At 42.4% G+C, this 27075-nt stretch overlaps 1 protein-coding gene and 1 long non-coding RNA gene across 2 annotated transcripts; one reads left to right on the top strand and one right to left on the bottom strand.

The window, feature by feature from the left end:
* Positions 1–842: 842 nt before the first annotated feature.
* TRIM31 (tripartite motif containing 31) lies at positions 843–26931 on the top strand. Its single transcript, XM_061398587.1, has 10 exons — positions 843–2708; positions 15396–15874; positions 16517–16612; positions 17408–17638; positions 18719–18741; positions 19282–19397; positions 22094–22168; positions 23316–23381; positions 23985–24158; positions 25446–26931. The coding sequence occupies exons 2-10, from the start codon at positions 15458–15460 to the stop codon at positions 25970–25972; spliced, it is 1725 nt and encodes a 574-aa protein (XP_061254571.1). The 5' UTR covers positions 843–2708; positions 15396–15457; the 3' UTR covers positions 25973–26931.
* Positions 20105–25567, bottom strand: LOC133236540 (uncharacterized). The gene is made up of 2 exons (XR_009732921.1): positions 25478–25567; positions 20105–20339 (listed from the first exon to the last, which is right to left on the bottom strand). It is a non-coding gene; the product is annotated as an uncharacterized LOC133236540 (long non-coding RNA).
* Positions 26932–27075: the final 144 nt, after the last annotated feature.

The following is a 27075-nucleotide window of genomic DNA, read 5'->3' on the forward strand; positions in this document are numbered from 1 at the left end:
GATATGCCAGAGGCCACTAGATGGAAGACCACCACCCTTCTACTAATACGATAATCCTAGTTTGACCTCAGAGGGTCAGACAATTTCCTACCTAATATGAAGGAGGAGTTAGTGAAGGAGGAGTTAATGCCTTAACGTCTGCATTATGTCTGCCTGAAGAAAGTGGTCTTTTCCCCTCTCCCTTTTTCCACTATAAATTGTAGCCCACTCAATTCAGGGCAGAGCTACCTCGCCTGCCCGCTTGCATCTCTTACAAGCGTCCTGTATTAGTAAATCCTATCACCTTGCCTCTTGCTGAATTCCTTCTGCGCTGAGACACAAAGAACCTGAACCTCAGTAAGTCCAGACATCGGGTGAGTGATTCTAATTAAAAGATTGTGGGTTCAAGTCCCAAGCAGGGTTTTGGCCAGGTTTGAGTCCCAACCATGTGGGTTCGAGTCCCAAACTGGGTTTTGGCTGGGTTTGAGTCCCAGCAAGTGGGGTCGAGTCCCAGTCTGAGGTAAACAGTTTCAATGTTTATGTAGGTAGAAGTAAATACAAGTGTATTTATACTATATATATATAAACATATATAGATTTGTACCTTTTCCCCCTTTAAAGCAAAATTTTGCCTGCCAAATAATATTCTTTTTCACTTTTATAGCCTAGCTATCTTTGTCATGTCAGTACATAGAGCCCTTATAAATTGGTTCAGTTTAATATGGCAACAAAATTATCTTGCACCAGGTTAAGTGCTGAAGTGATCAGATGGAAAAACATTGCCATGAGTAAGGACTTTTAGTTCCCACTGTCTTAAGGGGAAAGTTTTTTCTACCATGTGGCTTTGGGAGGGGTTTTCTAGAATTTGTCCTGGGTGTTTATCCAGCTGCTTCCCCATCTGTCTTGTGATTTGGACTCACTGGAGCAGCTGGCCAGCATTAGATTTGTTGTGGACTGGAGATGCTGGAACTCCAGTACTTTGGCCACCTCATGCGAAGAGTTGACTCATTGGAAAAGACTCTGATGCTGGGAGGGATTGGGGGCAGGAGGAGAAGGGGACGACAGAGGATGAGATGGCTGGATGGCATCACTGACTCGATGGACGTGAGTGTGAGTGAACTCCGGGAGTTGGTGATGGACAGGGAGGCCTGGCATGCTGCGATTCATGGGGTCGCAAAGAGTCGGACACGACTGAGCTACTGAACTGAACTGAACTGGAGATGCTGGACAGTAGCCCAGGGGTTTCTGGCAGCCTGGGCGTCACAGCTCTTCTGTGTCAGGTCTGGGTCAGAGTACCTTGCTGTCTCCTAGGAGAGAGGAGTATCAGCTTTCCCCCTGCAGACTTAGCAGAATCTCTGAGTCAACTGAATAATCTGACTCAGATCAACTTTAAGGTGCTCTCAGGTCCCCGTGGAGGTAATGAACAGGATAGGGGACAATGGGTGGGTCAGACAAATAGAAATGTATTCTTATTTGGAACAAAAGCTGTCCATTTTAAAATCCTCAAGTTATTCTAAAAAAAAAGGCATTGCAATGTAATTTTTTTTTAACACTCTTAGGTTAAAAAAAAGTTACTAAGGACATTTTACCTGAATTAAAATAGCAAAGATTGGAACAAATGTCCTTTAAACTAAAATAGTTTCTTTTGGGGAAAGAATTTGAGAGCCTTGGCACTTTCATCTGTTTACATGACTCCAGGGTCAGGGCCCTCCAATCAGAGGTGCATTCTTTATCTACTGGAGGGTCACAAGTCCAAGGAAAGGGGGAGCCCCTCATTGTGGCCCACCCTCAGCCCCTGATTACCTTATATAGGAGCTGACTGAACTTATATAGGCGTGCTTTTCTGTTCCACCCACCTCTTCTTCCTCCTCCCCACCCTTGGGCTTAATTGGAAAGGTTTGGGAAGATGGAAAAAAGATTATTCCAGCATATGAGGAAAGAACACATGTAGTATTGCCAGCTAGAAATCAGGTGTCTCAGTTAAACTTGAATTTCAGATGATTTCATAATATCTTTAGAAAGAAAGAAAGTGAAGTCACTCAGTCGAGTCTAACTCCTTTCGACCCCTTGGACTCCAGCCTACCAGGCTCCTCTGTCCGTGGGATTCTCCAGGCAAGAATACTGGAGTGGGTTACCACTGTAGTAGTCATTGTTTATCTGAAATTGCAGATTTAACTGGCTGGCCTGTACTTTTTATTTACTCAATCTGGCAACCCTACTGGCACATATGGGTCACAGAGTATCAGCCTTACTGGAAAAGACAGTTTATCTTGAGGAGAAACTAAAGATAAGCTTAAATGGAAGGGAGGAGGCCTTTAAACATCAGCAGTTTAGATTTTGTCCTCTAGAAAACAAGACTGACTGAAGATGGCTTTATAAAAATATTTAGTTTGGGTTGTTTCCCTACCTTGTAGAAGTACATTAATTGTAATATATTTGGCAAGTACAGAAAAGTAAAAAAGAAAATAAGTAGCCATAATTCCACCAACCAGCAATAACAACTGCTGACATTTTGCTGTTAACTGCCTTCAAATTGTTGCCTGATTATCACTACATTAGTTAGGCCCATGTTGCACTTCCTGGGTGGTGCAGTGGTAAAGAATCCCCTTGCCAGTGCAGAAGATGTAAAGGACAGAAGAGTTCGATCCCTGGGTGGGGAAGAGCCCCTGGAGGAGGAAATGGCAATCTGCTCCAGGGGTTTGCAGAGTTGGACACCACTGAGGATGCAGGTAGGCCCACTTTGACCATCTATTGAAAACCCCGCTTCCTGCCTTTTCTCCATAATATGTATTGCCCCTTAATGTATAATTCATTTGGTTAGCTAATTTGTTGGGCTCTTCTCAGTGAGTGGGGCTTTTGTCTGCTTTGTCACTATCACTAGTCCTAGAACTGTGCCTGGCACATATAGAAATACTCAGTATCTGTAGGACATGGAATTTTTGGACATGGAATTGCTGAGACAAAAGATCTTATGTGCATTTTTAAAGAATTTTATCTAGTATATGTTGCAAACATGCAGTTTAGAGAGGTTGAATCAGCTCATGTCCCACCTAGAGCTTGGAATGGAAGAACAGCCCCGAGTGCTGCTGTGTCCCATGCGAGGTGGGAGGGGTAGGGAGACCCCTTGTAGAGTTGGCAACTCAGAGCTAGGGGTGAGGTGTAAGGTGGGCTTTACAGCGACATGGGCATTAATCTGTGTATCAGTGTATTAATTTGCTAGGGCTGCCATAACAAAATACCACCACCTGCGTGGCTTCAAGCAGAAGAAATTCATTTTCTCACAGTTCTGGAGGCTAGCAGTCCACCATCCAGGCTGTTTCCTTTGAGGCCTCTTTCCTTGGCTTGCCACTGGCCGGCTTCACAGCCTTTCCTCTGCATGAGAGTGTCTCTGATGTCTCTGTGTGTCCTAATCTCTCTTCACAAGGACACCTGTCAGCTTAGGCCCCCCTCAATGGTCTTATTTTAACTTGGTTACTCTTTAAAGGTCCTGTCTCAAAATGATAGGCACCTCCTGAGGTACTAAGAGTTGGAGCTTCAACATACAAATTTGGGTGGATGTAATTTGGCTCATTACAATCTGCTTGGAAGACAGGAGGGGTGGACATTCACTTCAATTTTCCTAATGTTCAGAAGGCAGCTTTCCTGTCCTCCTGAGGCTCCTCAGGCCAACACCAGATCCTCACCCCCATCTACTGCGATTGGATTTCAAAGCTGTTCACTATCCTAGTGTCCTCCTGAAAAGTCTGTGGTGTCTCAGAGTGAGGAATTAAGAACTCTGTGCTGGGCTCTGAGCACAGTACTTCTATGGTACAAAATATTACAAAGTCTGATGTCTTCTGCTTAGGGGTATGTTTAGATCCTCAGCTGCAACCATATTTTTACTTCTTCTTGCCAGTTATCTTTGATGTCATTTACTGCCCAGGTAGCCTAATTATGGAGGGTGTGAGTTGAGGGTAGACAGTCTGTATTAGAATTCTCCAGAGAAAGAGAACCAATTGATGTGTAGAGAGACATTTAAGAAATTGACTCGGGAGTTGCCTGGTGGTCCAGTGGTTAGGACTTGGTGCTTTCACTGTCGTGGCCTGGGTTCAATCCCTGGTTGGGGAGCTAAGTTCCCTCAAGAAATTGGCTCATGTGACTGTGGGTGCTGGCAAGTTCAAATTCTACAGGGCAGTCCAGGCAAGTTGGAGACCCAGGGAAGAGTTGATGTTGCAGCTAGAGGCAATCTGGAGTCAGAATTCTCTCCTTCTCAAGGGAAATTTTTCTCTTTAAAGGCCTTAAACTAATTGATGAGGCCCACCCACACTAGAGAAGGTAATTTACTCAAAAAGTCTACTTAAATGTAAATGTTAAATATTAATTGTTAATCCCAGATGAAAAATACCTTCATAGCAGCATCTAGACTGCTGTTGCCAAATGTCTGGGTACCATAGCCTAGCCAAATTGACACATAATATTAGCCATCCTACAGGTCAATCCAATACTTTACAATCGTTTTAGGTAAATGAGTCAAGTGAAGACCAGGTCTTTTTGATTTCTTCTCTTCTCCTTGCTCGTACTTCATCTGGAGTCGAGTTGTTTAGGAAGCCTGCAGTTTCTCCTGAAAGAGGGAGACAGACAAGCCTGCCATTGGGATTTTTCTATTTCCATTAGCATAGCAGCCCTTTAATTATCTCTGCATTTATGCTATATCTTGTAATATTTATTTATTTATTTGGCTGTACTCGGTCTTGGTTGTGGCATGTGGGATCTAGTGACCTGACCAGGGGTCAAACCTGGGCACTCCCTGCATTGAGATGGTGGAGTCTTAGCCGCTGGACCACCAGGGAAATGCTATGCTATGTCTTTCACGTATTTTTTATTTTATCTCTTTTAATGAGTGTAAGGAAGAAAAGGAACATTACATTTTGTTGTGTTTTTTTTAATCCAACTCTTTTTTTGAGTGACTCAGTCCCATGTTTTATTGAATGCTGTAACTATTACTTATAAATTGATTTCTGTCAACCCATGCATTTATTTTTATGGTTATTTTTCTTTGCTCTCTGTGTGATATGATTTCTATAGAGGACTTTAAACTCTTTACTCCTTTTAAGTGGGGTTATAGGTTAACCTCATTCAATTTGCCAACTTGGCAAACATTTTATTTTATTATTTAAAATATTTACTAAAAAAAAATTATTCAGTTGTACCGGGTCTTTGCTGTGGCATGTGGGATCTTTAGTTGTGGCTTGCAAACTCTTAGTTGCTGCATGTGGGATGTAGTTCCCTGACCAGAGATCGAACCCCAGCCCCATGCATTGGGAGCCTGGAGTTTCAGCCACTGGACCACCAGGAAAATCTCTCAGCAAATATTTTAAAGGCAGTAAGTGAACTCCGGGAGTTGGTGATGGACAGGGAGGCCTGGCGTGCTGCAGTTCATGGGGTCGCAAAGAGTCGGACACGACTGAGCGACTGAACTGAACTGAACTGAAGGTATTTTAAACAGAATTGTTTTTGTTACTTTCAATTTCTATTTTTAACTAAACAAAATCTGTCTCCTAGGGAGACCATTCACAGGGTATCTCTGTGTTGGCTATCCCTTTATTAATTTTTAAAAAAATGTTTATTTGGGGCTGTCTCTGGTCTTAGTTGCGGTGCACAGAGCTTAGTTGCCCTGTAGCACGTGGGATCTTTGTTCCTGACCAGGGAGGGAATGCACACCCCCTGCATCGCAAGGCAGATGATTTACCACTGGACCACAAGGGAATTCCTGGCTATGCCTTTAATTCTTTCTCACTCCACAGTCCTTGACTTATCTTAAGGTCTGAAAACCTTTTAGAAACCCTGTTTACATATTACCTTTCTTATAATGTGCTTTTTAGTCATGAGCTGATTGCATTTTGTATCATTTGCCTGATTTTTTCCTATATGTGACCTTACCAGCAACGTATGAAGGACTCATCTTTCCACATCCTCATGAGAGCTGAACATTAAAAAAACATTTTTTTTGCCAATCTGATGAGTACAAAGTTTTATCTAATTGTTGTATTTGTATTTTCTTGAGTAGTAGAGAGGTTGAATTTTTTTAATTTTAGAATTTAAGAATTACTTTGAATATCTATATCTACTGTGCATTTCTTATAGTTTTCCTTTTTAAACTAAATTATTTTGAAAAAGTTAATGTAGGAAAAAAAACACTCATGTAACAATAACCTAGAATTAACAAAGGTAACTGTTTTGCCACAGTATTTACAAAAATAAATTAAAAAAATAAAATTAAATGTTACAGATTTGAAGCTCCTTTTGTTCACTTAGTTTTCTTAGTTGTTTTCCTCAAATATTGTCATAAATTTAGTGTTAATCCTTCCAGGCCATCCGTGTGTTTATACTTCTATCATGTTATATAGAGAGCCATGAAATATCTGGAGCACTGTTTCGTGTGTTTTTTAGTGTATATGAATGGCCTCACACTATTGAGACCTAGCCATATGAATACTTACAGATCCATGGTTCTCAGCTGGCAGTTTTGTCCCTCAGGGACATTTGGTAATATCTGGAAACACTTGTTTGTCACATTGGGACAGGGGTGTGAGGGGGGAATACTACTGGAATTAAGTAGATAGAAAGATGTTGCTAAATATCCTACAATGCACAGAACAGTCCACACAACAGATAATTATCCAGCCTAAAATGTCAGTAGTAATGTGGTTGGGAAGCCCTGATACAGATTTTATTTGATATTTTGATTTTATAAACAATACTACACTTAACATACTTATACACATCTCTGAATGTACACACACATGATTTTTAGGCAGAATCCTAGGCTCTGGAATCTAGTTGGGTTCAAGTTTATATTCCACCATTTTTACTAAATAACCTTGGAATAATTACTTTATCTCCCTTACCTTTGGTTGACTTGTCCTCAAAGTGACATTAATACTTCCCTATATAAATAATTATTTCACTAATAAATATAAAATGCTTGAAACTGTGCCTAGTACATGGTAAGTATTCAATATGTGTTAGTTTTTATTTATTATTATTAGTAGTAATGTTTCCATTATCATCATTATTATGTAGTGTAATCCTGAAATTGCACATTTTAAACTCTAACTGCACATTTTGAACTTTTAACAAATTGCTATAATTTATACTTTCACTAGTAAAGTGTAGGTGTCTCCATTTCCCCATGTCTCTGGTCATGTTTGATATTCCCAGACTTCTTAATCTAAGGTATAAAATGATATCTTGTTTTAACTTTGAAAGATTACTATTTCATATGCTTATTGATTGATTAATTTTATTGTTCTGTGAATTTACAGTTCAATCTCAGCCCATTTTTTATCACACGATTTTGTGAAAACTTAAAAGCATTTACAAAGTTAAACCTTCACAAAATAAAAAAATTTATATATAGTAAAAAGTCTCTACCACCCCATCCTTCAGCCAGTCATCTGCTTCCTTAGAGGCAACCAATGTTAGTAGATCATTATTGTTCCACGGAGTTTATATTCATGTTCAAGAAAATAAGAATTTTTATCTAAATGATTCATAGTACATGCATTATTCTGCGTCACTTTTTTTCCCCCCACTTAATGACATAACTTGGTGATATTTTTTTATCTATAAATACAGAACTTCTTCATTGTTAATTTCTATTCAGGTATGGAGTTGGATTGCAATTTATTTAAACATTTTCCTATTGATGGGCATTTAGGTTGTTTCCAATCTTTTGTTAATACTAACATTACCACAAATCCATACTAATTTTAGGTGTGTGAGTAAATCTATAGGATAAATAAATTTCTGAGGTACAGTGGTAAAAAGAATTACAAAGTAAAGTGAAAAGAAAGTGAAAGTTAGTTGCACAGTCGTGTCCGACTCTGTGATTCCATGGACTGCAGCCTATCCTGCTCCTCTGTCCATGGAATTCTCCAGGCAAGAGTACTGGAGTGGGTTGCCATTGCCTTCTGCAGGGGATCTTCCTGACCCAGGTATCAACCCAGGTATCCCGCATTGCAGGTGGATTCTTTACCAACTGAGCCACAAAAGAAGCCACTTACAAGGCAAAAGCACTTGTAATTTTGAAGCATACTGCAATATTGACTTCCATAGAAATTGCACCAATTTACATTGGCCCAGCAATGAAAGAATCTTTTCCCCTGACGTTGGCCATCACAGTGTCATCAGACTCCTGGATTTTTACCAAGTAAAAAATTGTATGTCAGTGTCATTTTAATATGCATTTCTTTCAATGTAAGTGAGGCTGAGAATTTTTCACATGTTGTAAACATGTTTTCACATGTTTTAAATGTGAATTGTAGAGCGACTGATGTTAAGTTTCCATGTCCCATCCCACCTCACATGTCCGTAAGTCTGTTTCACATGTGCAAATAAACTCAAATGTGAATTGCATTCTCTTTCCTGTGAACTGTCTGTTCATGTCCTTGGCTCATTTTCCTATGAGATTGTTGATCTCACTGATTTGTAGCAGCATTTTTTTTTAATGTTTATTTTTGGCTGCACAGGGTCTTCATTACTTTTGCACAGGCTTTTTCTAGTTGTGGCTAGTCGGGTACTCTTCATTGCCGTGTGCAGGCTTCTCAGTGCGGTGGCTTCTCTTGTGGAGCACAGGCTCTCAGTGCTCGGGTTTCAGGAGTTGTGGCATACAGGCTTAGTTGCTCTGCAGCACGTGGTTATCTTCCCAGGCCAGGGATCGAACCCATGTTTCCTGCTTTGGCAGGCAGATTCTTATCCACTGCACCACCAGGGAAGTCCCTGTAGCAGCTTTTTTTTTTTTTTGGTAGCAGCTTTTTTATGTTTCAAAGAAATTGATTCTTAATCGTTGATTAATCTACGGATCAAATTAATAGTTCTCCCAGTTTTCATTTGTCATTTCAATTTATTTTTATAAATTTTTTCATGTAGAAATATTTTTATTAAACATTTTTATTTTTAAAATTTATCATTTAAATTTATCAATATTTTCTATTTTGTGTCCTATTTATAAAGACCTTCCCACTCTGAAACTATAAAATAATTCTCCTATGGTTTCTTCTAGTGCTTTTATACTTCCCATTTTTTTTTAAACTTTAAAATATGTCTGTTTGGAATTTAGCCCAGTTTAAGGTATAGGGAGTGCATTCAATCCATTAATTTTTTTCTAAATCGCTTTCTTCTTGTTCCAATTATCATTTATTCAGTTACAACTGGAGATGGGATCTTTGTTAAATACTAAATGCCTGTATGTATTTTGGCTGTTTCTGAACTTTCTACTCTGCTGTATTCCTGATCTTGTGTTCATGCCATACTATTGAGTAATATGAATCAGTAATATAATGAGGTCATTTTCACCAACATGTACTTTTTTTTTTTACATTCTTTTCCATAATTCCTCTTTTTCATAGCTACTCTTACTTATTTTTTCTTATGACCTTTATTTTCTTGGTTGCCACACAGGGGATTTTTGATCTTTATTGCTGCACGTGAGATCTTTAGCTGTAGCATGTGGGATGCAGTTCCCTGACCAGGGATCAAACCCAAGGCCACCTGCCTTGAGAACACAAAGTCTTAGCCATTGGACCACCAGGAAAGTCCCCACACTTCTTATTTATAGCCCTTTCCAACTCTCTTGCCTCCTGTTTTGTTTTTAATTTTTAAAAATTATTTATTTTAATTTGGCTGCACTGGGTCTTAGTTGTGGCATGCGAGATGTAGCTCCCTGAACAGGGATAAACCCGGGCCCGCTGCCCTGGGAGCACAGACTCTTAACCACTAGACCACCAGGGAAGTGCCTTGCCTCCTATTTTACTGGCTAAATTTTCTTTATTAATATTTTTCCCTTTGCTGCTTTGAAAATTATAATTTCTATTCCTTTAGTACTTATCCTTGAATTTTTATCTTATGTCATTAACTTCATATTTTTGTAACAAAGTCTAAAAATTTTAAGCATCTTTAGACTCCTAAAATCTTAGCTCCCTTAGGTAGGTCTTTAGCTATCCTCCAAACTTCCCCCTGCTTCTAATTCCTGTATTATAGTTATCTAAAATTTTAGCTCTACTTTTTTGAAGGCAAAACTTTTGTTTCTAATGTTTTTTACAGTCAGTGGTATATAATATTTACCCATACTGTTGAATTCTGTTTTCTTTGCTTTGTGCATCACATTCCCATCGTGGAGCCTTTCACTCTCTCTTTTTAAAAGATAACTTTCAGGTTTTTCAGCAAGATTCCAAGGATCTCCTGTGACTTCCTTGGCAGTCCAGTAGGTAAGACTCCACACTCTGAATGCAGGGCATGAGGGTTTGATACCTGGTGGAGGAACTAAGATCCCACAAAGGGAAAAACAGAATTCAAAGAGGAAAAAAGAAAAGATTTCAAGGATCTCCTGGTGGAAAATTAGTTTTTTTAATGTCCAAAAAAATCTTTATTTTGCCCTCATTTATGAATAACAGATTAAATGAATATAGACACCTTGGTTTGGTAATTTCCTCCCACTTTTTAGAAATATTAGTATCAGTTCTAAAGATTTACTTGCATGTTGATGTATGGCAGAAACCAACACAATATTGTAAAGCAATTATCCTCCAATTAAAAATAAATTAAAAAGATTTACTTGTTCTTTGATAGGTACCCTCCTACTTCATTCTGGCAGCTTTTGCAATTTTCTCTTTCATTCTATTCAGTTGCATTACAAGGTGTTTTTAGTGTGAAATTATTTTTCTCTCGTTGTGCTTGATATTTGGTGTGTTTTCAGGGGACCCGTACATTCTGAAAAAAACAAACCTGAAGGCTTTTTCTCTTCATATTTTGCTCCTGCATTTCCTCTCTGCTGTTCTTCTGAACTTCCGACTGGACACATGTTGGAGCATTTTGATTTATCCTCTATATCTCTGACCTTACTTGGTTTTTACCGCTTAGTGATTCTCTGTTGTGTGTTAGTAAACTTCTCAGAGGGTGCTGACCCAGCACTATCTTACATTCATGAATTCTCTCATTGACTGGTTGTAGTTTTTTACTTAAAGGTAAAAAATATTCTATTATTAGTATGTCTTTGAAAGAGGAGGGAGTAGTGGTGGCCACATGAATTTACATCCTCATCTTGACGCCAAATCATTTTTCTATATTACTGCTATTAACCCTTGACATGTCATATTAAAGCTAGTAAATTCTCTTTTGCTATTATTTGTCCTTTGATTTTTTTATGGCATTATTTTCCATGTTGAAATTTTTGTTTTGTTTTTGGTAATCTGTCAATATTTTAATTTTATGTCTTCTGTTTTTTTTTTATGTCATTATGTCATTTTTTAAATGTCATTACCCTCTCTCACATTAAGGGTAAATATTATTCTAAATTTTAATATTTTCATATTTGATCTTTAAACCACCTAGACTTTTTGTTTATGGTGTACAGTGCAAGTCTAACTTTGTTTCCTTGCAGATAGTCAATTATGGCCAACAAGTGGGACTGTATCAAGCTAAAAAGCTTCTGCATAGCAAAAGAAACAATGAACAAAATGGAAAAACAACCTATGGGATGAGAGAAAATATTTGCAAGTCATATATCGAATAAGAGGTTAATATCCAACGTGTTTAAGAAACTCTTACAGCTCAATAGTAAAATCCCACAAATAATCCAATTAAACAGTCTATTGAAGAGACTGGGGCTTCCCTGGTGGCTCAGGCAGTAAAGTATCCACCTGCAATGCTGGTGACCCAGGTTCGATCCCTGGGTCGGGAAGATCCCTGGAAAAGGGAATGGCAACCCACTCTAGTGGAGAATGCAATGGCAACCCACCCCCATTCTTGCCTGGAGAATCCCAGGGACAGAGAACCCCAGCAAGCTGCAGTCCATGGGGTTGCAAAGAGTCAAACACAACTGAGTGACAAATACTATAAGAGACTGAATAGACATTTTCCAAAGGAGACATACATATGGCCAAAAGGTACATGAAAAGGTGCTCAACATCACTAGTCATCAGGGAAATGCAGATCAAAATCATAATGACATATCACCTCACACCTGTCAGAATGGCTATCATCGAAAAGACAACAAACGCAATGTTGCCAAGGATGTGGGGAAAAGGGAACCTTGGTGCACTCTTGGTGAATGGAAATTGGTGCAGCTACTATGGAAAACAGTATGGAAGATCCTCGAAAAAATTAAAACTATAACTACCATAGGATCCAGCAATCCCACCTCTGGGTGTATGTCTGAAGGAAATAAAATCCAGAATTCAAAGAGATATCTGCATTCCCATGTTCACTGCACTTTGTTCCCAAAAGCCATGACTTGGAAACAACTTTAAATATTCATCAACAGACGAATGGAGAAAGCAAATACCATTGTATGTGTGTGTTTTATTTATTGAAAATATTCATTTATTTGGCTGTGTCAAGTCTTAGTTGTGGATAAAGCAAGTACTGTATACAGCTAGTTGTGGCACGCAGTATCTTCATTATGTCACGTGGAATCCTTCCTTCCTGCACAGGCTCCCGAGCACACACGCTTTCATAGCTGCGGCACATGGGCTTAGTTCCTCTGGGGCCTGTGGGATCTTAGCTCGCCAGTGGATTCTTAGCTACTGGATCACCAGCAAAGTCTCTCGAATGTATTTAAAGTCAGCCATAAAGGGATGGAAATCCTGACATTTGTGACAATAAGAATGGACATGGGGGCGTTAGGCTGAGTAAAATGTCAGACAGTGAAAGTCATGTCTGACACTTCGCTACAGTCCATGGAATTCTCCAGGCCAGAATACTGGAGTGGGTAGCCTTTCCCTTCTCCAGGGGATCTTTCCAACCCAGGGATTGAACCCAGGTCTCCTGCATTGCAGGCAGATTCTTTACCAGCTGAACCACAAGGGAAGCCCAAGAATACTGGAGTGGGTAGCCTGTCCCTTCTCCAGGGAATCTGCCCAACCCAGGAATTGAACCGGAGTCTCCTGCATTGCAGGGGAATTCTTTACCAACTAAGCTACCAGGCAAGCCTGTTATGGCAGACAAATGGCAGACAAGAGAAAGACAAATACTGTAGGATTTCACTTGTATATGGAAACTAAAAGCACCCCACTCATAGACATGGATAGAATGCTGGTTGTCAGGGTCTGGTTGTTGAGGGGTGAGAGAAATTTGAAGATGTGGATCAAGGGGGTATAATACAAAATTTCAGTTATAAATTTCAGGGATGTCATGTACAGTGTGTGACAACAGTTTATTATATACTCAAAAGTTGCTACAAAAATAGATCTTTAATGCTCTCACCATAGCAATGACAACAACAAAAAAGTTATTTATGTGAGGTGAAGGATGTGTTAACTAACCTTATTGTGGTAAACATCTCACAATATGTACATGTGCCAAATCATCACATCACATTAAGCCTTCACAATGCTATATGTCCATTATATCAATAAAGCTGGGGGTGGGCGAAGGTGAGATGTCTTCAGGACCCAGGCAGACAAGAGGCAGTAAGAAGTGGTAGGGAAAATAAAACATCCATCCTCTCTAGAGTCATACAAATTATTATGTCTAAAATCACTATGTCAAATGAAACCTACCTATAAGTTAAATTCTGCCTCCAGGGGACAGCAGTTTAGGATGAGAATAAACTATAAAATATTATACAAGTGTCAAGATGCTTTAATTTCACCTCAAAGGAAACAAAGAGGAAGGCCTTTTCATAACATTTCTGAAATGAAGGTGTAACACTTCTGAAAGCCTTGGCTTCCAACAGTTTCTATAATTAAGGTAAACATATAATTCATCATCCAACCTGGATACTTTTGAGAATGGAAGGATGATCTATTCATTACATCAGGTCAACGTGAAACCCAGCACTGTCCCAAAGTAAGCCAAAATATACAATCACTCTGATTATAATCATAAATGACCCACAATGCCTGTCTGACCTAAATATTAAGATCAGATAAAGATGAAAGATGTGTTTCTTTTGGGAGACAGATGGCAGATGCTGGAGAGAGAGGAGATAAGGGTGGCAGCTGGGATCCAGATGAAATGGGAAGAGAGGAAGGACCCTTCCCTTATATAAGAGGGAAGGAGCAAAGGTTGTGATGCAAATGTGTGGAGCTACAGAAGGAAGTGGTGGTGGTGGTTGGGGGAAGGCAATCCAGGGATCAAGTAAGCACCAAGAAGCAGGAAGAAACACAGAAAAAGAATGAGCATCGACACACCAGAGTGTTGAAGATGTTTGGGGAAAAAAAAAATAGAAGAGAACAGATTGATCCAGGTGCTACGGGGAAGTAACAACTAGGATGGAGAACAGAGAATGACCTTTCAGCAAGGAAGTTCCTCGCTGGTCCCACTGTACTAGGAATCTCCCCAGGGGAGGAATGGTTGCCTCTCCTTTTAACTGGAAACTCCCTGAGCGGGTGATTATATTGTAGCCACGCGTTCCAGGAAACAAACCCACTCAGAAGGACAATGCAGATAGTGGAGTGCAGTTTATTACAGCGGTGGGCCCAAGGCAGAGTCTCCTCTTAGCCAAGGACCCTGACCAGTTTTTGTGAAAACCTTATATACCTTAAGTGTTCTTGCTCAAACCCACCTCCCCAAATTCCTTGAAACTAGTCTGGACAAGGTGAAACAGAGATACGATCAAAGTTAGCCCATGATTCATGTGTCACAAAACTAGATAAACAGTGGACATTTATCAACAGGACTGTGGTCATATCCCGACAAACTTAATGGAATTTACGACTTTGTTCTGTTATAGAGATAATTAGCATATTCTTTTAGGCAACGGCGAGTCCAAGTACAAGTCCTGAGGCTCTTTTATCCGGGGGTCTGGTTTTCCATTGGTATGCCATTTCTATAGACGCCGGGCACAAAGTTCAGAGTCCATTGGGAGGGTGACCATGCGTGTAGCCTAATGTTCGCAGCCTGGCCTAAGACGGAGTCCAGCTCTGTCTGTTTCCTCCTTCAATATTTTCCACGTTTGCACAAAATATTTAAAAGTGTGGAACTAAATTACAAGAGATAGAGAATTACTCCCTTCCTTTTCATATATTCTCCCAAGGTTTGGGCTCTGCATGAAAGAGATGCTCAAATCATTACTGGTGAACTGGCTGTGACCTTTTGGGAAGCGTTTTCCAGTCCATCCCCTCCTTCCCTGAACCTCTGAGAAAGGACTTTGGTGCCCTGGTCCTTCTAATCTCAGTTAACTGCCTCATAAACACCCTTAAGTAGTCCAAGGTTCAGGAATACTTACCTCATTTTATAAGCAGTGTATATTCATTTACTACATCTATTCATTCTTAAGAGGCAGTGAAGTAGCATTGCCCATCTGTTTCCCTCTTTATAATATTTCCTACCTTCTAATTTTGACTCTTTTCTACTATTGTTTTTTTCCTCTCTCTCTGATTCTCTAATTAATAGACTCTGACCTCCATTGCCTCTGTTATCTTCTCTTTTCTTAGAATCAGTGCCCACAGCTGACTTCTCGACTTCCTACAGACTTGAAGAAGCCTTTGGCCCCATCATGGCCCATCAACAGTTTACCGGTAAGCTTCAAGAAGAAATGATTTGCCCCATATGCTTGGATATTCTGCAGGACCCTGCTACCATTGACTGCGGGCACAACTTCTGCCTCAGTTGCATCACTCAGAGCGGGGAAGCAGCAGACAGCGTTCTTAAATGTCCCCTCTGCAACAAAATTGTGAAGAGGGGCACGATCACGCCCAACTGGCTCTTGGTAAATCTGGTGGAGAAAATCCAAGCTATGGATCCCTCGGACATGCAGCCAGAAACCGAAGAGCTGAGATGTCTAAGGCATGGAGAGAAATGTCATTACTTCTGTGAAGTCGATGGCAAGTTCCTCTGCGTGGTGTGTCGTGAATCCAAGGACCACAAAACCCACAACACAACTCTGATAGAAGAAGCTGCCCAGAATTATCAGGTAGGCATTTCGGGGTCCCTTCCCTGTTCCCCCATCAGATCAAGAGTTCAGTGAGGACCTGGAAACTGTCATTTCCTCCCTCTGGGTTTGTACCCATGGCCCCATCTTTGCACCTGAGTAGAAAATGTGCAGTCAGGCCCGTAGGTTCAAAAGTCTAAGGCTGGAAAACTGATGTTTGTTGCAACCAAGGTATAATGGAGAATGGAAAGAACACGGAATTTCGAGTCAGAGGTGTAGGTTCAGGTTCAGACTCATGAACTTTTTATAGAGCCTTCAAGGAGTCACTTTACCTCTCTGAGCTCCAGGTGCCTCCTCTTTAAATGGGTCAAACAAATTGTACTTCTTAAGAGTCGTAGGTATGACAAATGAGAGAAGGTTTGTGGAAGTCCTTTGATAACCCCAAAGCACATCCAAATATTAGTCATAATTTATTAGTTATAATTTATTACATTCCTTTCTTGTAGGTCACTTAGGCTCCATAGTTCTTCCTCCCCCGTCACACCCCAGCCCCCAGCTTGAACAGGAAAGGGGGATCTATTAATAATGACACAAGGACTTGCCCTCCATCCCAAGAAATAAGGAGGCATCATGAGGTCAGGAGATCTCCAGGCACGACTTGCCAAGACAACTCTCTCCCCACAGGGGCGGATCCAATCACAAATCGAGGTCTTGCAGCAAAAGGAGAGGGAGATAATTCAGGTGATGGCACAAGGTGAACACTGTATCAAAGTCTCTATGGTAAGAAAAACTCAGGTGTGGGTCTCTCTGTCTATGAGCTTGAAAACAGAAATAGTATCTCTGCAAAACTCCTAGAACTCCTTATTACACTGACCACTCAAAAAGACCTTATTGACAAAGGAACAGATACAGAATGGGATGGAGTGTAGGAGGGACAGAAAGAATTGTGGCATCGGGGGTAAGGGTGTGCTCCAGCTTTCTCCTCCTCTACAGCGTTTGGTTTGCCAGTGCTAGCATCTTCCATGTCCAGCCTCATGTTGTTGGAGTAGGTTGATTGCTTTGGTCTCCTCCACCTGGGGACAGGTAGTGTAAGGAAAACTGGTGCTGGTCTTAGAATAGGAAATACCAGTTTTAAGACCCATGTCTGCCCCTCACAGTCCCTTACTTACCTAGAAACTGACTTCTCAAGTTAGAAAATGAAAACGCTATGAACCCACTCAAATATCTGTATCTGTTTTGTGTGTGGGTGTGTGTACAAAGGAAAAAAAAAATCTATGTGAAAGCAAATTATAAACTGAAAAGCCTACTGGAAATATGAATACTTAATACTTAGGTATTAAGTATTCACTACCTATCCTTGAAGGCAAAAAATATGAATAAATAACCTAAAATGAAAACAAGGCACATAGTAAGGGCTTTCAAAAGCTTGTTCGCCTCCCATTTCCTTTCCTCCGTGTCTGCCATTGCATGTTGCTCAGAATAAACTTAATAAAATGATAACATTGAATAAAATGGGATAGAAGGAACTTTGAGGCCATCCTTTCATCTTCTGAATGTCCACTTTCTTGCCCCCAGTACCAGGTGGAATTAGAGAAGGAGATGGTCATCAAAGCCTTCAGACAGCTGCGTAAGGTGCTAAAGGAGGAGAAGAGCTTCCTCTTATCCCGGATCAACTGGCTGGGTCAGGAGATCTCCAAGGGGGAGAAATTATATGTCACTTCCACCAAGTCGCAGCTGAACTATCTCAGGAAGCTGAAGGATTCCCTGAAGTCCAGGCAGTGTTTGCCGCCAGGCCAGCTGCTCCAGGTGAGTGTCCCTTGGGGACCAAGTTGTAAAAACACAGTGACCCCTCCCCAGTTACAGATCAGAGCACTGACCATGTGGCAGGATACCAGAGTTGCCTCTATCTTCCTTCCCCCAGCTCAGTGCTGTCCAATAAAAATACTGTGTGAGCCATAATTTACAAATATATTTCACACAATGTATATAATTTAGAAGTACAATGTGAGCTATATGTGTAATTTAGAATTATTTTGCAAGCCACAAATATGACTTAAACTTTTTTTCTTGTAGCCACATTAGCAGGGTAAAGAGACACAGGTAAAATTAAGTGAAATATTTTATTTTACCCAATATATCCAAAGTATTATAATTTCAATCAGTAACCAATATTTTTAAAGTATTAATGAAATATTTTATGAACCTCTTCCTTTAAAAAAATTGAGTCTTTAAAATCTGGTATATGTTTGGCAGATCTCAGTTCAGATATCATGTTTTGAATGGTTGAATTAAATGTACTCTGACCAAATCAATATAGTTGTGGTCAATGGAAAAAGTATTTTATACTATTTCAGTTTTTTTTTTTAATTTAAATTTGGATTGGTGACTCTCATAAAATTTAAAAATTTGGTTCCTTGTCGTACTAGCCATGTTTCAAAGTGTTCAATAGCCATGTGTGACTGGTGGCTGCCATACTGGACAGTGTGGTCTAGGTGATGCACAGGATAAGCTGAGCTCCCTCCTGACTCCATCTCCCATTCCCACTAGTTCAGAAATCCATTTCTTTTCTTTTTTTTTTGTAAAGAAAGACCACACAAAGCCATTCCAGCCCTTTTCCTGTCTCTCTTCTCCCTTCTCTGGTTTAGTCTCAAAGACAAAACTTATTTTCAAACAACTCAGTTAGTTCCTCTCGAGGTCTGATCATTTTCCTGCCTACTGGCATATTGGACACTTCCTGGAGGAACCCTTTGTGGAGATGTTCATATAGGAAGAGAGATGTTCTCATTCCACCTGTTCTACCCCATGCCCTGCATGGTCAGTACCTTCTCCTTGGCTCCCATGAATCAGCCAAGCGCTAAGACTGTGCTGTTTCTCTTTCTCTTCTAGGACATCAAAATTGCCTTGTGCAGGTATGATGGGCCACCCCAAGTGCATTTTGCCCACTGATTCATTCATCTTACAATACTCAACATACATTCAAATACTACATTCAAATACTCAACATTCTTTCCTCCCAAGTTCCTGTCTACTCTGTCTAACTGCAGTCAGGTACTTAGGCTGCAGCTTAAGCTGAGTTGGTTACTAAAGAGAAGAGCTGTTTTCTTTATGTTCCAATTTCTTCGTCACAGATTCTCCTATTTCCTTGCACTTCCTGCATGACCCCTTGCTCAACTAGATGGCTCCTGGGTCCCCTACCCCATCTCTCTGCCCTCTTCCTCTCTGCTTTTTTCTGGCTTATCTCCCATCTGCATTTCCGTATCATACTATGCCCCACTTCACCCTGGCCCCATATCCCTAGCCCTGGCCTCCTGACTCTCAGCTCACTATCCTCTGATTTCCTTCCCCACCCTCAAGGCTCCATCACCTCATCCCCACCTCTTTGTCATAGCCCTTTCTCCCCTGCACCCCATTCCTTGATCTCACCATCCAGTTCAGCCATATCTTCCTAGGAGTGAAGCATTTCGCTTTCTCAACCCAACCCCTGTTTCAATGGACCTAGAGAAAAAACTCAGTGACATCAAATCACGGCATGATTCCCTCACAAAGAGCCTGAAGAAATTCAAAGGTAAGGAAGAGGCTGTCACCAACTCAGTTCACCTCCCTTTGGGGGATTCTTCCTCCATCACCCTGAGGAAATGGAACTGTAACTCATCCATATCAATAGTAATTATATAGGATATTTCCAATGCCAGGCTCTCTGCTGGGCACTTTCCAGGCATCTGTATCTTTCTTTTCAGGCATTTCTTTCACTCTGCCTTCATCATGTTTCACCTGTTTGCATCCCTGACTCTTCTTGTGAAAGCTGCAAGAGGTTCCCATGCCTGGCACAGTGACTGGCAGGAAGGTGGTAGACCAGTTGTCTGGTGGGCCAGAACTGGAGTTCAATCTATTTCTGACTACAGAATACCAGAAAATAGATTCAAAGTCAATGACATCTTAGGGAAATCCTTCTTGCAGCCTTGCAGGGAAACAGAAGTCAGACAGAAGTAGATGACTTTGGCTTTAGATTTTTGGTCAGGTGTTTTTCAAAAACATGTCTGGGTTTACAACTAGGAAGACAGCTGGGTATTTGTAAGGACTCCCTTCACAGCAAGGGTTGTGCTTGTCTAAACCAGGAGTAGAGAGAGCTGGATGGAGTTTTTTCCCAGGAAATATCACAAGAGTCTCCCACCCCAAGACCCCTCCCATACGCCTCTGGAAAAAGAGGACCACGACAATGCCCCCAAGAATACCACTTGTTCAGCTAAGAATCTCCACTCCCCAGACACAGAGTTTTTGTTCTTAATTTTATTGTTTTGAACTTTTCTTTTCCCTAGTAACTGCTTTGCTTTGTTCAGTTCTCCCATCCCACGTGGTGTAATCTCATGTAATCCAACAATTTCATAGTCATTACAGGTTTTCATAGTCATTCCAATTTGGTTCTGAAGTTCCCTGGTGGCCTAGTGGTTAGGATGCTGGCCTTTCACTGCCATGGCCTGGGTTCAATCTCACATAGAAGAACTACAATCTAAAAAATAAAATTAAATAGTTTGGCTTCAGTTTAGAATTTCAATAAAGGGGTTTATTACCTTTTCACTTTGGCACAGGCTGGGATTGGACATGGAGAAGGGGGCTACAAATACACTCTCTACCTTTTGGCACAGATGAACGTGGTCTGCTGTATTTTCTTCCCCACCCACCCCTACACACAGTCCCCTAACTCCCACCTGGCCCTCTTAGATATAGTCCACGGGATGGAGGGGGTTCTGGGGGCCTACTTACAACACTGGTCTAATCTCCATAGCTGCCTAGTTTGAGGATGGTTGCCTCTTGTTGGGGAATGACTGGGTGTGGGAAACCAGAGGTGGAGGGGGTTGGTGGCTGGACCCTGAGGGCCCTGGAAGCATAGCACTCCTGACCAGTGTTTCCTCTGGCTCCAGGTGTGCAGACCCCTCATAAGAGGGTCGCTGAGCATTCACTATGGCTGGGCTGGTGGCCCTCAGAGGAGATCCCCTGTGTCTCCCTCCACCTATACCCAGGGCTGGCTCTCTCCTATCCTGGAGCTGCAGGGCACTAGAAGGGTGCAGAGGCCCAGAGGAAGCCCCTTATCTAGGGGTCCCACTCTATAGCTCTTCCCTTAGTCCAGCACCCCTACAGCAAGTGCAGGCCAGACACAGGCCATCGTCCCCGAGTTATGGGCTCATTCTCCAACCACACAGTCTTTTGTCCTCTGCCCCTGTTTCCATGAGGGTACACAGACGTTGACAGCCCTCCATGTCTGGGAGACGGGGGCACAGAACTCCCTCCTTGGGGAGAACTGGGACAGAGGGCACCAAGCGCCTTGGTCTGGAGCTCCCTTGCCTTTCTTGTCTTGAGTCTTCTCTTGTCGGGAGGAGAGGGATTGCACCCACGCTTTAAGTAGGTGGGACCATCCTTTACCACACCCTGTGTCTGAGTGGCTGGCACCACAGCAGACCTTCTTCTGAAGCTAAAGCGTGAGGCCAAACGGCACCTTTGTCCCTCAGCCCTTTCTCCTCACTAGGAAGGGACTAGATTTGTGCTGCCTAATATGTTAGCTACTAGCCACACATGCACTTGGGCATTTGAAATGTGGCTCGTCCAGTCAGGTGTGCTGCTAGTGAAGGAAACATGTCAGATTTCACAAGACTTAGTGCGAAAATAGAATGTAAAATATAGTAATAACTTTTTATAGGTCGAAAGGCAATATTTGTTAATAATGGTTTAAATAGAAAATAGAATTAAAAATTAATTTTATCAGTTTCTTTTTACTTTACTTTTTGTAATGTGACTACTAAGTAAGTAAGTAAATGTTAGTCGCTCAGTCGTGCCTGACTCTTTGGGACCCCATGGACTGCAGCCCACCAGGCTCCTGTGTCCATGAGATTTTCCAGGCAAGGATACTGGAGTAGGTTGCCATTTCCTTCTCCAGGGGATCTTCCCAACCCAGGGATTGAACCCGGGTCTCCTGTACTGCAGGCAGATTCTATACTGACTGAGCTACAAGGGAAGCCCTTCCCTTGTGACTACTAGAAATTTTAAAATGTTATTTGTGACTTGAGTGTATTTCTACTGGACAGTGCTGGGCTAGAGAGCCACTCCAGGATAACAGAAAGGGCATCTCTCAGAGTTTTACACCTTGGTCCACTAAGACTATGAGAGTCAAGTTCAAGGCATTTGAAATTTGATGCCTGCTGTGTGATCATGGGTTCCTTGTTCAAACTCTCTGAATTTACTCCATCTCATTCTGTTCTCTCCCCACAGACATTCTCCAGGCTGACAGCAAGAAAGATAAAAGCAAATTCCTCAGTGGCTTGTCTGAGGAAGACAGAAAGAGCTGTAAGTGATGACTGCTCCTGCCGTTTGGGGAAAGTGAAAAAAGCAAAGGGGAAGAATTCTGTCTCTCTGATTACACGGAGGCCAAATATAGGTGAATCCCCATTCCTCATCAAGGGAGAAGCACAGGCATATGGATATGTTTTATTATTTTAAACTCAGGTAACTCACAAAACAGAGACTAATCCCAAAATTTAGAAATATTTAAAAGTAACAGAAAATTCTGGGACGTCCCTGGTGGTCCAGTGGGTAAGACTCCATGCTTCTAATTCAGGGGGCATGGGTTTGATCCCTGGTTGGGGAACTAAGATCCCACATGCTGGACAGCATGCCCCCCCACAAAAAAAGAGTAACAGAAAGTTTCAAATTTATTCCTTCATTCCTCACAGTAAGGGAAGAAAAGATAAGACAAGGAGAAGACAAAAGCAGCTCGGTCTCTGTAGTAGTAGCTGCCATCAGCCATTGGCTGGGTTTCTGGTTGTAAGTCAGGTCATGACAGCCCAGGGGAGGGAGAACCCCAGTAACCGCAGCCTATGCCCAAGCCATCAGAGATGGCCCTGCTATCTGAGATGGTAACACTAGAAGTACCATTTCATCAAGAGCCACCATGTGCTAAGCAGTCCACATCTAAAAGTTCAAAATCTCACTACCATCCTCCTAGACAGGTGGTATTATTGGCAATTTACAATAAATAAGGCCCCTGCAACTTCAGAGAGGTGAAGTAAATTACCCAAGTCATGTGAGTATTTAAGTGGAAAAGACAGCATTAGAAATCATTTTGCCAAAGCCAGAAACTACACAATGCCTTCCAAAGCCAAGAGCAGAACTTGAGATTCTGTTCCACGAGTGTTTTTCCACCAGAGGAGCTGTTGGTGTTTGCACATGGTTAAGTCTCCACTGTGCTCTCTGCCTTGTGGTCTGCTGAATCACATCCCAGGCCTCAGGAAACATTCTAGGCCAGTAGAGTACCCCCTCCTTTGCAGGCACTGGGACAACCTGAAAGGCTTCTACACTTCCTCATGACCTAGGGGGCAGCCCTTACTGAGAATCACCAATTCTTGTTCTTATTGATGGTGGCAGGCTGTTTGGTTTTTAGTTTGCAGCTTCAGGTTATCAAGACCAACATTGGTTTTCTCTCACCAATTCCTAGGGTACCTGGCAGAGAAAAATGATCCTAAGACGAACAAAACCTCGGAGCCTGAGTTGAGCCCTCCAGGTAAGAGTCCTGCCCCTGAATGCTGGTGGCTTCTAATGGTGGAGTCAAGGAACCTCCAAGTCTACAGGAGGTCAAATGCTATCCCCTCCCAAGCACCTGGAGGGTATGCAATTAATGGTAAAGAATCCGCCTGCAATGCGGAGATCCAGGTTCTATCCCTGGGTCGAGAAGATCCCCTGGAGAAGGGAATGGATGCCCACTCCAGTATTCTTGCATGGCGAATTCCATGGACAGAGGAGCCTGGTGGCTACAGTCCATGGAATCGCAGAGAATCTGATACAACTGAGTGACTAGCACACACACACATGCAATTAAAAGGAAAAATTACAATTAGATGGAAAAAATAACTAAAGTAAGCTTAACCAGTGAAGACAGCTTACAAGTAGAGGGGTTTTAATAAATTGTTCCCTTATCTATCAATCATTCAGTAAGGCAAGCCCAAGAATTTCTGTTGATCCCCAGCTACTGGAACCATGTGGGCAGTTTCACTTTCCTGAGTCTACCTCTGATTCCTCCTGCTGTGTCTAGAGCTCGGAAGCACTTTCTGACATTGCTGCCTTGCCCCCACTGACCTCTCTTCTCTCCTCCCCTTCTCCCTCAAAGTTGACAGAACAACTAAACCAGTGCTGCAAAATCCCAAACTCTCAATTTCACTCAGCCCACTCTTCCAGAAACGAAACAGGGACTCTTTTGTTTCTTATTCATCAAACTGGGACAGCTCTGAGAACCTGGGGAGCCCAGGAGCTACGAATATTGAAGAGCTCAAGACGATGATAGGTGAGTGGCTGAGAACACTGAAAGGTCCCTGAGGGTGTGGAGATGGGGATGGAGGTGAGGACTTGGAGAAGGGAGCAGGTGTTCTCAAGCAAAAGGAGGACGAGGACCCATCACTTGGCTTCTGCTTACTGCTTTGGCTGTGGTGCCCCCTGGTGGATAAAGAAAGTCACTATAGTTGACTGCTCCGGTCCACCCCCCCTTTTTTTTTCAACTACCAAGGCATCAGTTTAGCCAGGGTGGAATCTAAGAGACCAGTAAGAACTACCTCGGCCCCAATCCACCTAACTCATCCTCATGATTCTAACCACTCTTTTTCCTCTTCCCCACATTCCCACATCCTCCATCTCTCCTAAATACCCCATCCAGCAAGGAAACATTAAGTCATATTAGAATAAGAGGAGGACTTCCCTGTAGCTCAAACGGTAAAGAATCTGCCTGCAATGCAGGAGACCAGGGTTTGATCTCTGGGTCGGGAAGATCCTCTGGAGAAAGGAATGGCAAGCTACTCCAGTATTCTTGCCTGGAGAACCCCATGGACAGAGGAGCCTGTCGGGCTACAGTGTGTAGGGCTGCAAAGAGTCGGACAGGACTGATAGAGTAACACACACACAAGAGTAAGAGGATGAGGCCCCCATTCCTATGTCTTTGGCAAGGCCTGGAACCACAGCTTCTCAAGCCACTGTAGGCCTTCTACCTTTGACAAACTATAACTTAATATCCAAACCCAATTAAAAGCGTGTGCGGGGCAGGCTTCTCCAGTGGTTAAGACTCCATGCTTCCACTTCAGGGGCAGTGGGTTCCAACCCTGGTGGGGGAACTAAGATACTGCATGCTGAGCGCCCACCGCACTGCCCCAACCCCCAAAGTGTGCCTATGTGGTGAGAAGGGAGGGGGCTGACCGTTCCTCCTTCTGCACTCCACCCCTCCACTGAACCTTTGAGGGACTGTACTTTAGAAAATTACTCGAACTCAGACAATCTGAACCTCGACATCTCTTATACAAGCCTCAAATCTTGTTCTAGATATGAAGACCACAGGAAACAGGGAAGGAAGAGGAGATAGTCTTAGTTCTGAGTGTTGAAATGACACCTCCCCACCACTCTCTCTGAGGGAGACCACCCTCAGAGCTGCATATGGTGAAATTTAGGGATTAATGTCAAGGAGGGGGCGGGGGGGCTAGGATATCTCTCGGGGCAAAGGTGACCTTGACTTCTAGAGAAGGCCATCCTAAAGGGGGCCGGATGGCTTGACCTGGGGTTGCCCCTCTTTCTCCTCATCTTCCCTCAGACCCACTGACCCTGGATGCGGCTTCGGCTCACCCTGATCTCATCATTTCCCAGGATCTGAAGACAGTGACGCTGAAGCCGGTTCCTCAGAGAGTCTGCGCTGGGGACACCGACCCCGAGCGCTTCTATCCGTTCCGCTGTGTCCTGGGCTTGCCAGGCCTCTGCTCCGGCTGCCAGACCTGGGAGGCGGAGCTCCAAGGGCCCGAGGGCGGAGGCTGCGTGGTGGGCGTGGCCTCGGAGCTAGTGCCTAGGAAGGGCATGCTGCAGATAGAGCCTTTGAGTGGCTTTTGGGCGCTGCGCATCGCGGGCTCCGAGTGCCAGGCGCTCACCGAGACCGGCACCCGCGAGGATCTCTCGGTCTGTCTCAGGAAAGTGGGCGTCCACGTGAATCACGAGTGCGGCAAAGTCGTGTTCTACGACGCCACTACGAGCAACCACCTCTACACCTTCCACGCCTCGTTTCCAGGGCAGATCTTCCCCTTTTTCCGGCTCCTGGTTCCCGGCACTCAGATCACCCTGAGTCCCTAGAGTTGTTCCTTTGCTTTCCTCTGCGTCTCCTCCCCGTTATCCCCTCGCTTTGGGATGTGTGGGATGTGTGCGGTAGGGTTGAAGCTAGACTTCCAGGAACACTTTAGGAAGGTTACACTCTTTGGCTTCTTGATCGAGGCCTGATATTTCTGACATTCCCCCCACGGCCCCCGCCCTACTCTTTACATTTACCTTGTTACTTTCAGTCCCTCTTTCTTCCCAGTATACCTAGGTTGAAAAGGAAGCTTCAAATAGACAAGGCTATTTATTGTCGCATTATAAATCAATAGGTGATAGTTGAAGATTCTGCAATGAGAATGTTGGTTGAGATGCAGATTTCAGGGGACCACACACTGATTTGAGGCTGTGGCTTTTATCCTCGATGTCCTTGAGAGTGTGTGCAGGCTTGGCCCATCTGGACCTCATCCTTTTGAGGGACCTGAAAAACGACGCTGGATCGCTGACTGTTGTCTCCCCAGATGACTCAGTTTCGCAAGTGAGGACTGTCTGTCTATTATTTTAGGATGACCTCCAGGATATATTCAGTGAAAAAAAACCAAGATGGAGAATAGTGAACACAGCATGCTACACTTTACCTAAGAAAAGGGGAAATGTGAATATATATATATTTTTGCTTATATTTATTTTTTAAGTGGAAGGATAAACCAAAACCTAACAAAAACACTGACCTTTGGGAGGAGGGGAAACCAAGTGGAAGACATGGAAATTAGGTTTTGGAATTATGTAAATGTTTTACATCATTATAAAACAAAATTAAATTAAAACAAGAGGAACCTAACTGTGTAAGTAGTTGGTAGCTTAAATTCTCTGTAGTTGGTAACTTCTTAGGAGTTATTTTAGGTGACTTTAAAACACAGTAGTTTAGCTGTATCTCTTTTGTGGAATATAGCCTAATGACAAAAAGAATTGAAAATAAAACTAAAATTTTTCAGTTATCATCTTGGTAATAATATTTTTGTTGTTATTCTGAATTTATTATGTATTATGTTGTTTAGTCCCTAAGTCATATCTGACTCTTTTGTGACTCTATGGTTTCTCTGTCCATGGGATTTTCCAGGCAAGAATACTGGAGTGGGTTGCCA

This window comes from Bos javanicus, chromosome 23, assembly GCF_032452875.1.
Source record: "Bos javanicus breed banteng chromosome 23, ARS-OSU_banteng_1.0, whole genome shotgun sequence".
Lineage (NCBI taxonomy): Eukaryota > Metazoa > Chordata > Mammalia > Artiodactyla > Bovidae > Bos > Bos javanicus.

Bases quoted from the DNA above. Each gene is read 5' to 3' on its own strand.
- TRIM31 (XM_061398587.1), top strand. From the start codon at position 15,458: ATGGCCCATCAACAGTTTACCGGTAAGCTTCAAGAAGAAATGATTTGC. The intron at 17,639-18,718 runs GTGAGTGTCCCT...TTTCTCTTCTAG, and splicing joins CGCCAGGCCAGCTGCTCCAG to GACATCAAAATTGCCTTGTG. The intron at 18,742-19,281 runs GTATGATGGGCC...ATATCTTCCTAG, and splicing joins ATCAAAATTGCCTTGTGCAG to GAGTGAAGCATTTCGCTTTC.